This window comes from Furipterus horrens, unplaced genomic scaffold (genome assembly GCF_987537825.1).
Source record: "Furipterus horrens unplaced genomic scaffold, mFurHor1.1.pri manual_scaffold_11, whole genome shotgun sequence".
NCBI classification, from domain to species: domain Eukaryota; kingdom Metazoa; phylum Chordata; class Mammalia; order Chiroptera; family Furipteridae; genus Furipterus; species Furipterus horrens.
The window spans coordinates 10,526,138-10,539,979 of NW_028327181.1; the positions used below are offsets into that span (position 1 = coordinate 10,526,138).

Consider the following 13,842-nt stretch of genomic DNA (forward strand, 5'->3'; position numbering starts at 1 on the left):
GGTATCAATGCTTGCAACAGTCAATGGCATAGATAAGAGAGTTTGTTCTCTAAAACTGAGTTATTTCTAACAGTAGTCTTTTGCAAGCATTTCTGAGAAAGGAATGTAAATTTTCTAGAAGTTTATAAGTCAAAACATATAGTCAAAGTTTTAAAAGTTAAGGGTGTCAGGCAAGTCCTGAAGATTTAGTCAAATTGGGAAGTCAAACTAGACAACTCTGGGCAAAAATTAAGACAAGGGAACAACAATACAAAGTTAGGCACTGTACGTAGGTCAGAATGTGTGTATAACCAGCTACTCTGCTACACATGTCCTAGTTAGGTCAAAAGTGAAGGCCAAGCCTGAAGCCCTCAGATGAAGGGAAGTGGGTGTGCCTGGCAGACTTCGTGGGAGTAAGAAAACAGGTAAGAAACTGCTAACAGCCCCTCCTAAGGTAGAGAAGTTCCCCATGCATGCCAAAGCAAACCAGGAAAGACCAGGATTACGCACACCACTGCTCTTTCCTCATTTGGGTAAATTTTGAGGGACACTGCCTTTCAAAACATCAAAACAAAAATATCTTATGGAAAAAAATTAGTCTTTATTCAGTTCACAATATTTCTTCATTTTACAGAATGCAGCAATGGACAATGAAACATAACTGAAAGGAGAGGATTTTATTACATTTCACAAACACTATAACTTAATGGCAATTTGCAAAATTATTTCTATTTCTTCTTTTATGGCATTATTTGAACAGGTTAGTAGAATTCTCCCTAGAATGGACATGTAAAATTTTAAGTGCTGGTTAAATTGTGAAACAAGAAAAATCATTGCTTTAGTGAGGAACTCTAGAACCTATCTAGATCTAACGATGCAGAGAACAAATAACTTGCTTTTATATTCACTTAGCAAATTACAAAGCATTTTACATACATTATCCACTGAAGCCTCACAACCACCCTGTGGAGTAGGACAGGCATCACCACTGTACGTAATACAACACGGCACTAAGACAAGACTAGGTCACAATCAGAGATGACAATCGCCCTGAAACTAAAGCTATCCTGATTCCAAGAAACCAGAACAGAATCAGATTCTCATATCTTAGTATTTCAAATAAAAAGTTAATACGCAGCAGTGACAAAATTAAATACTCTTTTGAGTAATCACCTATACTCCAGAGAATTCACAAATGTATAAACAACAAGAACACACCTTTACTTTAGCGCAATTTTTTAAAAAATCCTACAGTGGTTCTTCACTATCAATAATAGAACTCCAAAATAGAGATTATCAGATTTTGCTACCAGGTTAGGGTGAAACCACAAACCAAGAAATGGGATTTTCTACTAGGTCTCCATTAGGCTAATGCATATTCATTGGTCTAATATCCTAAAAATATTTTCAAACCTAACCTTTTCGCAGCAACTCAATCTAGACTTATCACAACAAATAATGGGTGTTTTAATTTTTTTTAATTTTATTTTTATTCGTTTTCTATTACAATTGTCCACTTTTTCCCATTACTACCCCCCACCCAGCCCACCCCTTCTCCCACAGTCCATCCCGAACCCGTTGTCCATGTTCATGGGTTATTTACATTAGTCCTTTGCTAAACCCTTCCCCTACTGACCCCCTTCCTCTCTCCCCCCTCCCCCCTGATAACTGTTACTCTGTTGCTTGTTCAATTTTGTTCATTTGTTTATGTTGTTCATTAGTCTCCTGTATTGGATGATATATGGTATTTTTCTTTCATTGCCTGGCTTATTTCGCTAAGCATAATTCTCTCTAGTTCCATCCATGTTGTTGCAAATGGCAGGAGTTCCTTCTTTCTTTCTGCTACATAGTATTCCATTGTGTGAATGTACCACAGTTTTTGATCTACTCATCTACAGATGGGCACTTAGGCTGTTCCCAGCACTTGGCTATTGTAAACAGCGCTGCTACGAACATAGGGGTGCATACGTTCTTTTGAATTGGGGTTTCAGGATTCTTTGGGTATAATCCTAGCAGTGGAATCGCTGGTTCAAAAGGCAGGTCCATTTTTAGTTTTTTGAGGAAATTCCATACTGTTTTCCACAGCGGCCGCACCCGTCTGCATTCCCACCAGCAGTGCACTAAGGTTCCCGTTTCTCCTCATCCTCGCCAGCACTTCTTGTTTGTTGATTTGTTGATGATGGGGTCTGTTTTATTTTAAGCTGTGGCCTTAGACCTATTAACAAAATCTGAGGTAACAATTCACTGCAAGGATCACAGGGACTAACTGTAGATGTTTCCCATAAAATTGAATTTGGTCACCTGGAGCCCACCCCACCCCACCCCACACACTTAAGAGGTTAAAATTCCAGAAAAGGAGAACTTTGCCTCTAACTTTTTAAGTGAGGATTAGTAAATATGCTACAACTTAAAGTTGCGAACGTTTCTTGATTTATACACACAACAAATAAAACCAGTATTTTCCTTTAATTCCTAAGAAGGAACACTTCAGAAAATATATTACAGAATTTAAAAAATAAAATTATCCTTATGGCTCCATTGCTAGGAATATCAATCACATAATGTTTCAGATGCCAAATACAGCCAACTAAAACAGCATCTGGTTAGATACTCTTCTCAGAGCATCCCCTGATTTTTCATGAGATGGTCTGATGAAACAGATAAGAATGATAAAAGTTATTAATGTCAAAGTAAAATGCAATTATAGAGTACATAACACCTCACAATTCAGTGGCATTTGTTATCTTTAAAATAAATGAATACATAAAAATCTATTTTGAAAAATGTATGAACATGGGCATTTTAATTCATAGTCCTACTTGATAAATTACAGACTGATATTGTTATAAACACTCCAACTTTTTTACCCCAAAGGCTTTATAAGAAACACAGGAAAGTTATTTCAATACAAATCCATGCTCTTAGCTTTAGCTAATTTTAGTTCAAATCGCACATCGCCAAAACATTATCATAGCACTTTAACTATAGGCAAAACATTGTTTTAAAAATAATGAACAAACCTAAAGTCTATACCACCAGGCACACTTCCCACTAGTTTTTCTCTGACAGACTTTCATCAGATGCAATGATCACACAATCAGATATGATTACAACAGACACAGTGCAAAGACATACAATAATAATCTGAAAGTAGAAGTGACTTCCATTAGTTCTAGAGATCTGCATTATTTTTATTTTCAGGTTTAGTGCTATTTGCAAATACCTGACAGGATAGTTTCCATTATCACAGTATATCGCCTCCATATAATGCAACCCTTGTTTTAGATCTTAAGACAGGTAGCGCAGGGGCAAGCGTTCTCACTCACTGGAAGGAGTAGCAGAACAGAAAGAATCGCATTCTGGTGTAACTGTTAGTGTGTTCACTGTCTGTCATCCCCTCAGAGACACAGAGGATCAGACCATGACGAGCCGTACTGTTGAACAGTCTGGATTTTATGCTAAGTGTAGCCAACAGCCACTGAGGAGTTTTAAGCAAAGGACTGACATGATCTCACCTGGGTTGTCAGAAGGCCACTAAGGAGAATGGCCATCGTGCGGAGAATGGTGGGGACCTGGGGAGGAGATTAACAGGAAACTCAAGCAAAAGAGGGGAGAGAACAGACTGTGGAAATGGAAGAGACAGATTCAATGTCAGTGTCATGGCATCACAGTCTTGACTTTGAACCTCTTTACCATTTACACCCTTGGGTAAGTTACTTAAACTCTTTGAGCCTCAGTTTCCTTGCATAGCACATAGGAAACACAATAAATTACACTACTTTAGTTAACAAAATTAATTTGCATGAGGTTCACATACACCGACTTCCTTTTCCTCCGAAACTAACACTAAGCCTAATGTAAGTAATTTTTTGCAAGGTTCTAGTGCAGTTATATACAAGTACTGCATTGACTCCATCAAGAGGTAGGCTCCTGTTTCTCACAGAAGTTACACTAAAACAACTGCTCATAAATACACATTGAACAAGGTGTTTTTCTCAAATTAATAAGTCTACTTTGCACCTTCAATTTGTTTTCATGTGTCTTCTTTCATTTCCTCAGTATTTAAGAGTAAAAAGAATGTAAGCAGAACATTGTGGTTAAATCATGATAAAGACTGTGGTGTTTGCTACCAATTAATTTTAATTTCATCTGTCAACAGCTTTTTAAAAAAACTTTATTAAGGGGTGATATTCCTCATCCTTACAGCACTGAGACACCAGAATACTAAGTTACCAAAAGCTCTCTTTTATAAGTACAGTACATGGATTATAAATATGTTTGTAGCTTCCCTTATGCTTAATTATTCCTCCAACAAAGGATGAACCACCCTAAAATCTACTATCATATTCAATCACTCAGTATGTACTAAGCAGAAGCAACGGGCAAGACAATGTGCTAGCTGCTATGAGAGGTCAAAGATTAATGGAATAACATCCTTACTCTCCTGGAGTTTACAAACTGGTGAGAAGACTAGGTACTCGCAGGTGAAAGGCAGGAGTGATGCATATAGAACTACAAGTATTAAAAATAAAGAACAACGAACTCACACCTATCAACAATTGAATCTAAAAAATAAAAACAAAACCCAACTAAGCAAACCAGAACAGGAACAGAATCATAGGTATGGGGATCATCTGGAGGGTTATCAGCTGGGAGAGGGGAGGGGAGAAATGGGGAAATGGTGCAGGGACTAAGAAGCGTAATCGGTTGGTACAAAATAGACAGGGGAAAGTTAAGAATAATATAGGAAAGGGTGAAGCCAAAGAACTTCTATCTACAACCCATGGACATGAACTAAGGGGGCGTGGGATTGCTGGAGGAAAGTGAGGTACCTGGCAGAGGGGAGCAAAGGGGAAAAAAATTGGAACTACTGTAACAACATAATCAATAAAATATACTTTAAAAAAATAGAGATCATTTTTTTGTTGGGGTGGTCAGAAAATGCTTCACAGCTGGTGATATTTGGGTTGGACCCTTGGGTAGCAGAATTTTGACAGAATTTGCTAGAAGGAAGCAACCACAGGGAACCAGAAAGCAGCATGAATTTATGTATAGGGGCTTTTTTAAAAATAAAAAATTGCTGCCCTGGCTGGTGTGGCTCAGTGGATTGAGTGGACTGCAAACTGAAAGGTTGCCGGTTCCATTCCCAGTCAGGGCACAGGTCTGTGTTTCAGGCCAGGTCCCCAGTTGGAGGCAGGAGAGGGGCAACCGATTTCTCTCTCACATAGATGTTTCTCCCCTTCTCTTTCGCCCTCTCTTCCCCTCTCTCTGAAAGTAAATTTAAAAATCTTAAAAATAAAAAATTTAAACCTGTAAAAGTATAAAGAATAAAATCATGAACCTACATGTACTCATGACTAAGATTCAACAATTATTAACTCATGGCCAATTTTTTTGGAAATTTTATTTATTGATTTTAGAGAAGGGGAAAAAGGAAAAAGAAAGAGAAACCTCAATTTCTTGTTCCACTTATTTATGCATTCATTGGTTGATTCTTCTCTGTGCCTGAGCACACCACCCTCAAAGATGATGTAAGAACTTTCATCTCAAAACATGCTAAAGCTACGTGTGAAGGGCTAAGCATTATGAGTTCAAGGACCCGTGCGTGTGAAGCAAATAAAGGGAGCTGAGATAGAAGGCAGTATTTTAGCAGGATAATTCTTGTAAACTGTACAACTTCAGAAGATAACACCCCCCAGCTAGTAGAGCCATCCAACACCATACAGAGGTAGTGTGTAGCCAACCTACCTAGTAAAACACTCTCATTTTCCCTATTTCTTGGCCACTGTGTTCCTCTTTCAACCATTCAAGGCCTCTACAGCACAGTCAAAACAGAAGGGCAGCCATCAGGACTCTCGGCTGGGCCGAGATGCGTTTGTTACCACAGGCAAGACAGGAGCACCTTTACCTTCATTTCTTACTCTGTCCATAAAAAAGCTCAAAATGCCATGTTGTGTTCCATTTATCACCTGCTACTTAGAGGCAGCTCACTATTGCTGAAAACTATCAAATTAGTTTACACGTGTTTTTTTTTAAATACATACCCAGTCACAACTGTTCACCAAGATTTTAATTCTTTAGTGTTACTTTCTTTCACTCTCTCAGTTATCTTCTCGAGATTGATACACATCACTGAAGTTCACTCTTCAATTATCACCTTCAATCACCAATCCTTTCCCTACCTGAAGACACGAGTTCTTGACATATCATTAACCCCAACCACCACAAATCATTCACTCAATTAAACTCTTCTACCTTAAGCCATTGTTTATTTTCAGGTATGACCCATTTCTTTGCTGTTTCCCTAAGATAATTATAATACAGTAAAATACAGCACTTCAGTTTGTCATTAGTTATTTAATCCTTACAGCCTATGAAAAAGGTATTTCCTCTACTTATTCATAACGAAAAAGAAATGGAGAACTTACTATCTTGTCTAGTTATAAAACGAGTGGTGAACCGGACCTCCAAACCGAGGCTTCCAGTTCTCTAGGAAGGGAACGTCGACAGCTCCATCCCAAACCACATTTGCTCCGAAGAGTAAACCACCCTGGAACAATCGACCATCCCCACACATACCTTCATCCCTTTTCTTGCTTCTTCTTCACCCTCCCATTTCCACTCTTCAAGGATATCATCACCATTCTCTTAAGCCCTCCTGCAAATACTCCACCTCTGCATGCTAAACGGAGGCCTCGCAGCCCCCTTTCCCCAAACCTTGGTCGGCACTCCCTTCCTAGGATAGATCTGTTCCCACTTCCTGAGCTCTTGTACACAGTACGCTTCTCATTCCTTAACAAGCTATGTAACAACTTTAAAAGTCCCATGAAAACAGACGTAACTTGCAGATCCTCCATCCCCATCCCTGACCCAGGGGGCCATACCACCCTGAATGCTAACGAGCAGAGCACCAGCCCTTACAAAGACTCTGCCCCTGCCCCGCTGTCGCCGACTTCCTTTCCTCGAGTCGGTCACCCACAGTGGCTCCCTTCCTGATCTCTTCACCAGGGACTCCCGCCATGGTTCCCGAGCCGCGCGCTCTCTCTTTTCGCTCCCCATCCCAGGGCTAAGCAGCAGCCCCAGGTGAGGCGGTGGCTCTTCGCTCACAACTTCCAAGTTCCGCCTCTTATCACCTGTTCTTCTCACGCAACCCAGTGGCCTACCTTTGCCCGGGCCCGCTTCTCTCCACCCTTGCCGTTCCTCCTGCCCGGGAGCCGCCCGCTCCAGCCAGTCCCGGGGCGCCCGTGGGATCCAACTTCCCATCTATGGGCTTCCCACCGCTGGGGTCATGCTCCCCTTCTCCATCACCTGCTCCGCCCAAGACCAGATGACATCCGCCGCGGCCGCCTCCTCCATCCCCCTTCTCGGACGCCGGGTCCCCGGCAGCTCCTCCTCCCCTGAGCACCAGCCGCCCCCTCTGGTGGGAACGAGGGGGGCGTGCACCCCAACACGCGACCCCCGCAACACGCACCTGTTCCTCGGCCTCTCCCCCCTGGGCGGGCCGCACCGGCGCCCCGACCCCCACCCTCGCCGCTCCCCTGCCTTCGCTCACCACGAGTAGGTCTGCTCCGCCATGGCGCTGACTCTCAAGGGCTCCGCTGCAGGCTCTGGCCCGGCCCGGCGACAGCAGAACGAACGGGCGGCGGGCTCGCTCGGGCCGCGAGCGAACGGCGCGGCCGCGGCCCGGCGCGCGCTCCCTCGCTCGCACGGCGGGCGGGCCGGGAAGGCGGCAGGCAGAGGGAGGCCGGGCTCCGAGGCGGTCCCGCTCCCTGGGCCCCGGGGCGGGGCGGGCTCCGCTCTCGGCCTCCTTCACCGGCGGCGGCGGCGGCGGCTCCGCTGCGGCTCTAAACCCAACATGGCGGCGGCGGCAGCGGCGCTGAGAACAAGGGGGCCCCGGGGCGGGCAGACGGCAAGTGGGCCCCGCGCTCACTGCGCGCAGGGCCGCTGGAGCGCCGTGCTCGGGCGACGGCGGCGGCGGCGGCCGGGGGACATGGCCGGCGGGCGGAGGTGACGGCAGCGGCGGCGGCGGCAGAGGGGGGCGCTAGGCGGCGAGGCGAGGCCACTCCGCTTACACCCGCGGAGGGAAGAAGAGGAGGGGGCGGGGGCCAGCCTTGGCCCCGCGCGTGTCACGTGCCCAAAACACGCTCACGTGACGCGCGCGTCCCGCCCCTCGCGCCAGGCCCATGCGCGGAGACGTCGGTTCCTCTGTTCGAGGCGACTGTTGCTCGCACGGCTCCTGGGGGTTGGGCCGCCTTCTGCCGCCCGCTGCCGCCCCCTCTCCACGCGGAGCCGTCGCCTCAGCTCCCTTCCCTTCCCCTTTCCGAGGGGCTGCTGCGGCCGCCAATCAGGAACCCCGATGAGCGTCCGCTGGCTGCCACTCGGCCGTCAATCAACAGCCTGCTAACCGAGGGTCCCTAATTGTCAGGCAACCTGTCAGTCCTCAAGCAAAACGGAGCATCCCTTCGTTCGTTTGTTCCTTGGTTCCATTCATGCGTTTAGCAGATATTCAAAGCAACCAAACTTTATTGCGCCCAGACTCTGTTCCAAGTCCGGGGTGGTGGTGGGGGAGTTGAATACCCCGCACCTGTCTCCATTTAATCAATCAATAGATATTTATTGTGTGCCAACTATCAACTCATTCTGCTGTATCTCTGCCCTCTGAGAGCTTACGATCTGGACTAGGAGACATAAGTCTAAACTGACAAATAAAATAAATGAAGATAGTTTCAGACGCTGATAAGTTTTATGACGATGATAACACAGAGTAATGGGACAGCGAATGTGTAGAGGTGAGGGCTACTTTTGACCAGGTGGTCAAGGAAGGCCTCTCGCTGAGGAGGTGACATTTGAGCTGACACTGAAGGATGAAAAGGAGCTGGCCATGCAAGAGCAAAAAGTTCAAGGAATCTGCCCATCCGGGGTACCAGAGATAGGCGCAGAGTAAATATAATAGAGCTAGACCAGAGACCAACAGTGAACCGGTGGCTTAGGGGGACAGAAGGGGGAGGGATAAATCGCACCCCAGGGCATTGAGGAATGCTTTTCCTGGAGTGGATGAGGCTGAGGCTTACCAGGAGGGAAGGCATTCTAGGAAGAGAAAATGGCATGAGGCAGGGCCCAAAGACGAGAAGGTTCAGAGTGGGCATGAGTCCAGGAGCGGGACAGATGATTTGTGCTGGGCAGTGTTAAGAGAAGAGGCTAAAAAGGTGCATTGAGGACAGACTTTGAAGCGCCTCGCCAGTTGCTATGCTCATGAATGAAAATGATCAGTGCAGCTCCCGGTTTGAGAAGCATGCTGGGCAACAGACAAACTAGGGCCCTGGCCCCCCGGGCTCCATGTGCAGCAGAGCCCACACACCCGAAACCAGCATACTCAACCTCCTCTGCAGCTTGTCCAATTTTGGGCCGGGATCTAGCTCTGCTGCAGTTTCTCAGGGCCTGCCCAGGCTTACGGGGAACACCACACCCTGAATCTATCTCCAAATGGATCAGCTGGCCATTGCCCATACATCTGCTGCTTGCCTGTTCCCCTAGGGGAACCCTTTAATGAGAAAGCCAAGTACACTTTTCCTTCAGAAGCAGACTCTCCTTCCTCCTTCCCCCACTGCCAGGTGCCAGGACCATTCAGGTTCGACATGTTTCCTGAAGCTCCACCAGAGAGCCCTGGGAGGGAGCCAGCTGATAAGATCAAAGTCCGCAGAGAGGGTTGAGGCAGGGCCCCTAGAAATTGCCAAAGCACCAGAGACCCCCCGCTGACTATTCACAGAAAGATACCAGCCTGCAAATATCTGCCTAGCCATAAATGGCACTGGACTTAGGGATATCATGGAGAAACGGGAAGGCAAGAAGCCTAAATTCTTGATATTAACTTAGCCCTTACAGCTTTGCCAGGTGACTTTACAGAATTCCAGCTGTACCCTTGAACATGACACACAGCCACTCTGAGTCTCAAAGGGGCATGAATGAGTCTTCAGACCCCATGGGAAAAGCCATAAACCATTGGCACCAAGTGGCTCTGGGAGGTGCTGAGTCTCCTTCTCTGGAGAACTAAGAACAAAACAGAGCAGACAGGTCGCTAATGAAACAAAAAAGGCACACTGAGCCCCTAGGCGATTCACTTGGGCTTTAGTTTCCAGTGAGTCATAGAAGCCAAAGCCAAGTGAAAAGCTGGTATTAGGAGGATGGGACAGGAGATAGTGAGGAAAGTCGGGGCCTTCCCAGGAGCAAAGAAACCATCTTTGCACTGAGAAAAAATCTGGTGAAAGAAAGAAGGGAGAAGGGTCTGAATGAAGGTATGGGGTCAGAAATGAGAAGAAAGCTTTTATTCTCTTTATCTAAATTATAGGCTCTCCAAGTGTCTCTTGGGAAAACATGAATGCAGACCATGTAAGATTGACAGGGGTGGGAGAGTGTATAGGCCATGGAAATCCGTGTTCATGGTCATAGGCAAACAGAGTGTGAGCCCAGAGACTGGCAGCTTGAGCATTGCAGGTGAAGGTTGCCCACATGTAGAAGCACCTCTTGTTCTTGGTCAGGATCTCTGCAGGCTTCTGAAGTCCCCCATCCCCCAGACAGCCAGGCAAATCTGAAGCCTGTGGGTTGACTGGAGGCGGCTCAGCCTGGAGCACTCAGGGAGTAACTTTCAATCCCTCTGCCAGCAGCACTCAGCTCAAAGCTGGAGCAGTCCCAGGTGTATCTATGGCACCTCTGGGCCTCAGCTGGCAAGTCAGGTGTGCTTGGCAGGAGATAAAGGCATTGGCTCCCCCCAGCCCCACAAGGGAAAGGGCCACGCTTGGGCAATGTTTGTTGAAAGAGACAATGGAAGTTCCTCTAATTATCACCAAAGTAATTATAGGATCGCTCCTTCTACCAACTGTGTCCGAGGGACTGGTGCATCTCCCTAGGACACGTCATCTGCCTTAGGCACAGACTCCGGGGAGCAGGCATTGCCAGGTCTGGTTGGGTTGCCTAGGCTCTGCTTCTGAGAGGGTCAAAGGCTCAGGTCTGACGGTCCCCATCTGTCCCTCCAGTCCTTTTCTCACCTCTATTCTCCATTCCCCAATACCGCCCCCCACCCACCCACACACATGCACTCCACGGTGAACTGCTTTTAGCTTCCCAGTGGGCTCATGTTCTTTTTTGCTTCCAAACCTCTGACCAAGCCCAGGAGGCATTTCTATTGCTGCTCATAATTTTTTAAAAGACTTTATTTATTTTTAGAGAGAAGGGAAGAAGGGAGGGAGGAAGAGAGGGAGAGAAACATTGGTGTGCAAGAGATACATCAATTGGTTCCCTTTCACATGCCCCCAACTGGGGACCTGGTCTGCAACCCAAGCATGTGCCCTGACTGGGAATCGAACTGGCGATCTTTCTGTTCACAGGCCAGCACTCAATCCACTGAGCCACACCAGCCAGGATACTGCTTGTAATTTTGAGTCATGGTTTCCAGGAAGTCTTGCTTGACCAAACCTAGGCTGGTTACCTACTCCTCCCTTGTACTCCCAGGGACCCCTGAATTTACACTTAGCACAATGAACTGTCACTACCTGTTTCCTTGTCATTGTCTCCCACTGGACTGTGAATGTCTTGCGGGAAAGGACTGTGGCATGTTGCCAATTACATCCCCAGTGCCCAGCACAGAACTTAGAGTAGAAACTCAAAGATAGTGAAATGAATGCTTGAGTGAGCGAGAAGTTGAACCAGGTTTCAGAACAACTGGTTTCGCCTCATATTCCCATGATTAGGTCCTTCATCTCAGATTCAGCCTCCTCTCCCATCCCCCTGCAACTTCCTCCCTGTTGAGTAGGAAATCGCTAAGGGCAGGGAAATCTCTATTAGGGACATTACGGGGACACAAGATCGGAAGTCAGGTATGTGGTGAGCTTATTGGGCATCAGATCGCTTAACAGTCTTTGATCATGGGTTTAAAAAAAAAACACTTTATTTTTTTAGGGCAGTTTTAGGTTTACTGAAAAAAAATTGATCGGAAAATACAAAGAATTCCCATAAACTCTCTCTCTTCCTTATTATTCACATCTTGTATTAGTGTGGTACATTTGTTACAATTGATAAGCCAGTGATGGCACATTATTAACTAAAATACATAATTTACATTAGATTTCACTTCATGTCATACAGTTTTGTGAGTTTCAATAAATGTGTAATGATATGTATTCACCATTAATGTGGTACAGAATAGTCCCAAATATTTGAAAATTAAACCACATACTTCTAAAAATAAAAACCCCCGTGGTTTTAGAAGTATGTGGTTTAATTTTCAAATATTTGGGGCTTTCCCAGGTATCTTGTTGTTATGATTTCTAAAATATTTCTGCTGTGGTTAGAGAATGCATTCTGTAAGATTTCAATCTTCTAAAATTTCTTAATTTGTTAAAGCATGTTTATGACCCAGCATCTGGCTTATTTTGGTGATTATTCTATGTGCATTTGAGAAGAATTTGTATTCTATTATTTTAGGGCTAATGTTTGAAAAACATCAATTAAGTCAAGAGGTCATAATGTTCTGATCTTCTGTCCTTACTGATCTTTTGTCTAGTAATTGATTTTTTGTATCAATTATTGAGAGAGGTATTAAAATCTCTAATTCTGATTGTGAGTTTGTCTACTTCTTCCTTTAATTCTATTCTTTTTGCTTCATGTATTTGAAGCTCTGTATTAGGTTAATACACATTAAAACTGTGAACTGCCTCTTCTATCATTGTGAAATATGTCTGTTACAGTCTTTGTTTTGAAGTCTACTTTGTCTGATATTGTATAATCACTCTAGCTTTCTTATGATTTGTGGTTTTATTTTATATCCTCCCCTTTTTTAAAATTACTTTCATTGAGCCTATTTGTGGCTTGTATTTAAGTATGTGTCTTGCCCTGGCCAGGTAACTCAGTTGGTTAGAGCATTATTCCTATACACCAAGGTTGCAGGTTCAATCCCTAGTCAGGACACATACAAGAAACAACCAATGAATGCATAAGTAGGTGGAAAAACAAATAGATGTTTCTGGCTCTCTTTTCTTCTCTCTCTCTAAAATCAATGAATTAAAAAAAAGTTTTTAAAAAGCATATATGTACGTATGTGTCTTGAGGACAGCATATATGTGGATCTTCCTTCTCTGCCTTGTCTGACAATTTCTGTATTTTAATTAGAATGTTTAGTTCATTAATATTTGATATAATTATGGATGTGTTTAAGATTCGTTCTATCATTTTACTATTTGCTTTTTACTAGTCCCATCATTTTTCTTGCTGTTCCTCTGTTCCTCCTTTCCTGCCTTCCTTTAGGTTAATTGAATAACTTTTTTTGTATTGCATTTTAATTCCTCTGTTGGCTTTTTAAACAATACCCTCCTTGAATTGTATTTATGTAGTAGCTTTAGTGATGACAACATGAATGTTTAACTTATCTCAATCTATTTAAAATTAATATTTTACTAACTCATATAAAATATAAAAACTTCACAACAATATAGCTGCTCTTATCTCCACTCTCATCTGTGTGCCATTGCTATCACGTAAATTATATCCATCTCTGTTGTAATCCCCGCAATACAATGTTATAATTTTACCTTTCCAACAGTCACATGTCCCTTAAAGAAATCAAGAGAAGAAAATAAATTTATAAAGTTTTTATACTCACTCACATATTTACCATTTCAAGTACTTTTCATTCCCTCCTATACACCTGAATGTTCATTTGGTGTCATTTCCGTTCAGCCAGGTGAATTTTCTTCAACATTTCTTATCACTGGTGACAAATTCAGTTTTTGTTTATCTGAAAATGTGTCTGTTTTGCCTTCATGTTTGAAACACATCTTCACTGGATGTGGAAATCTGGTTTGAGAGGGTTTT

At 44.2% G+C, this 13,842-nt stretch overlaps 1 protein-coding gene across 1 annotated transcript in view; it reads right to left on the reverse strand.

Moving 5' to 3' along the window:
* SPPL3 (signal peptide peptidase like 3) overlaps positions 1 to 8,064 on the reverse strand; it is a 66,670-nt gene extending 58,606 nt beyond the window's left edge. Inside the window, exon 1 of the mRNA XM_090291613.1 lies at positions 7,532 to 8,064. Coding sequence (XP_090147739.1) covers positions 7,532 to 7,554 — 23 coding nt within the window. The 5' untranslated portion in view covers positions 7,555 to 8,064. The remainder of the gene's footprint in view (positions 1 to 7,531) is intronic.
* Between the last annotated feature and the right edge of the window lie 5,778 nt (positions 8,065 to 13,842).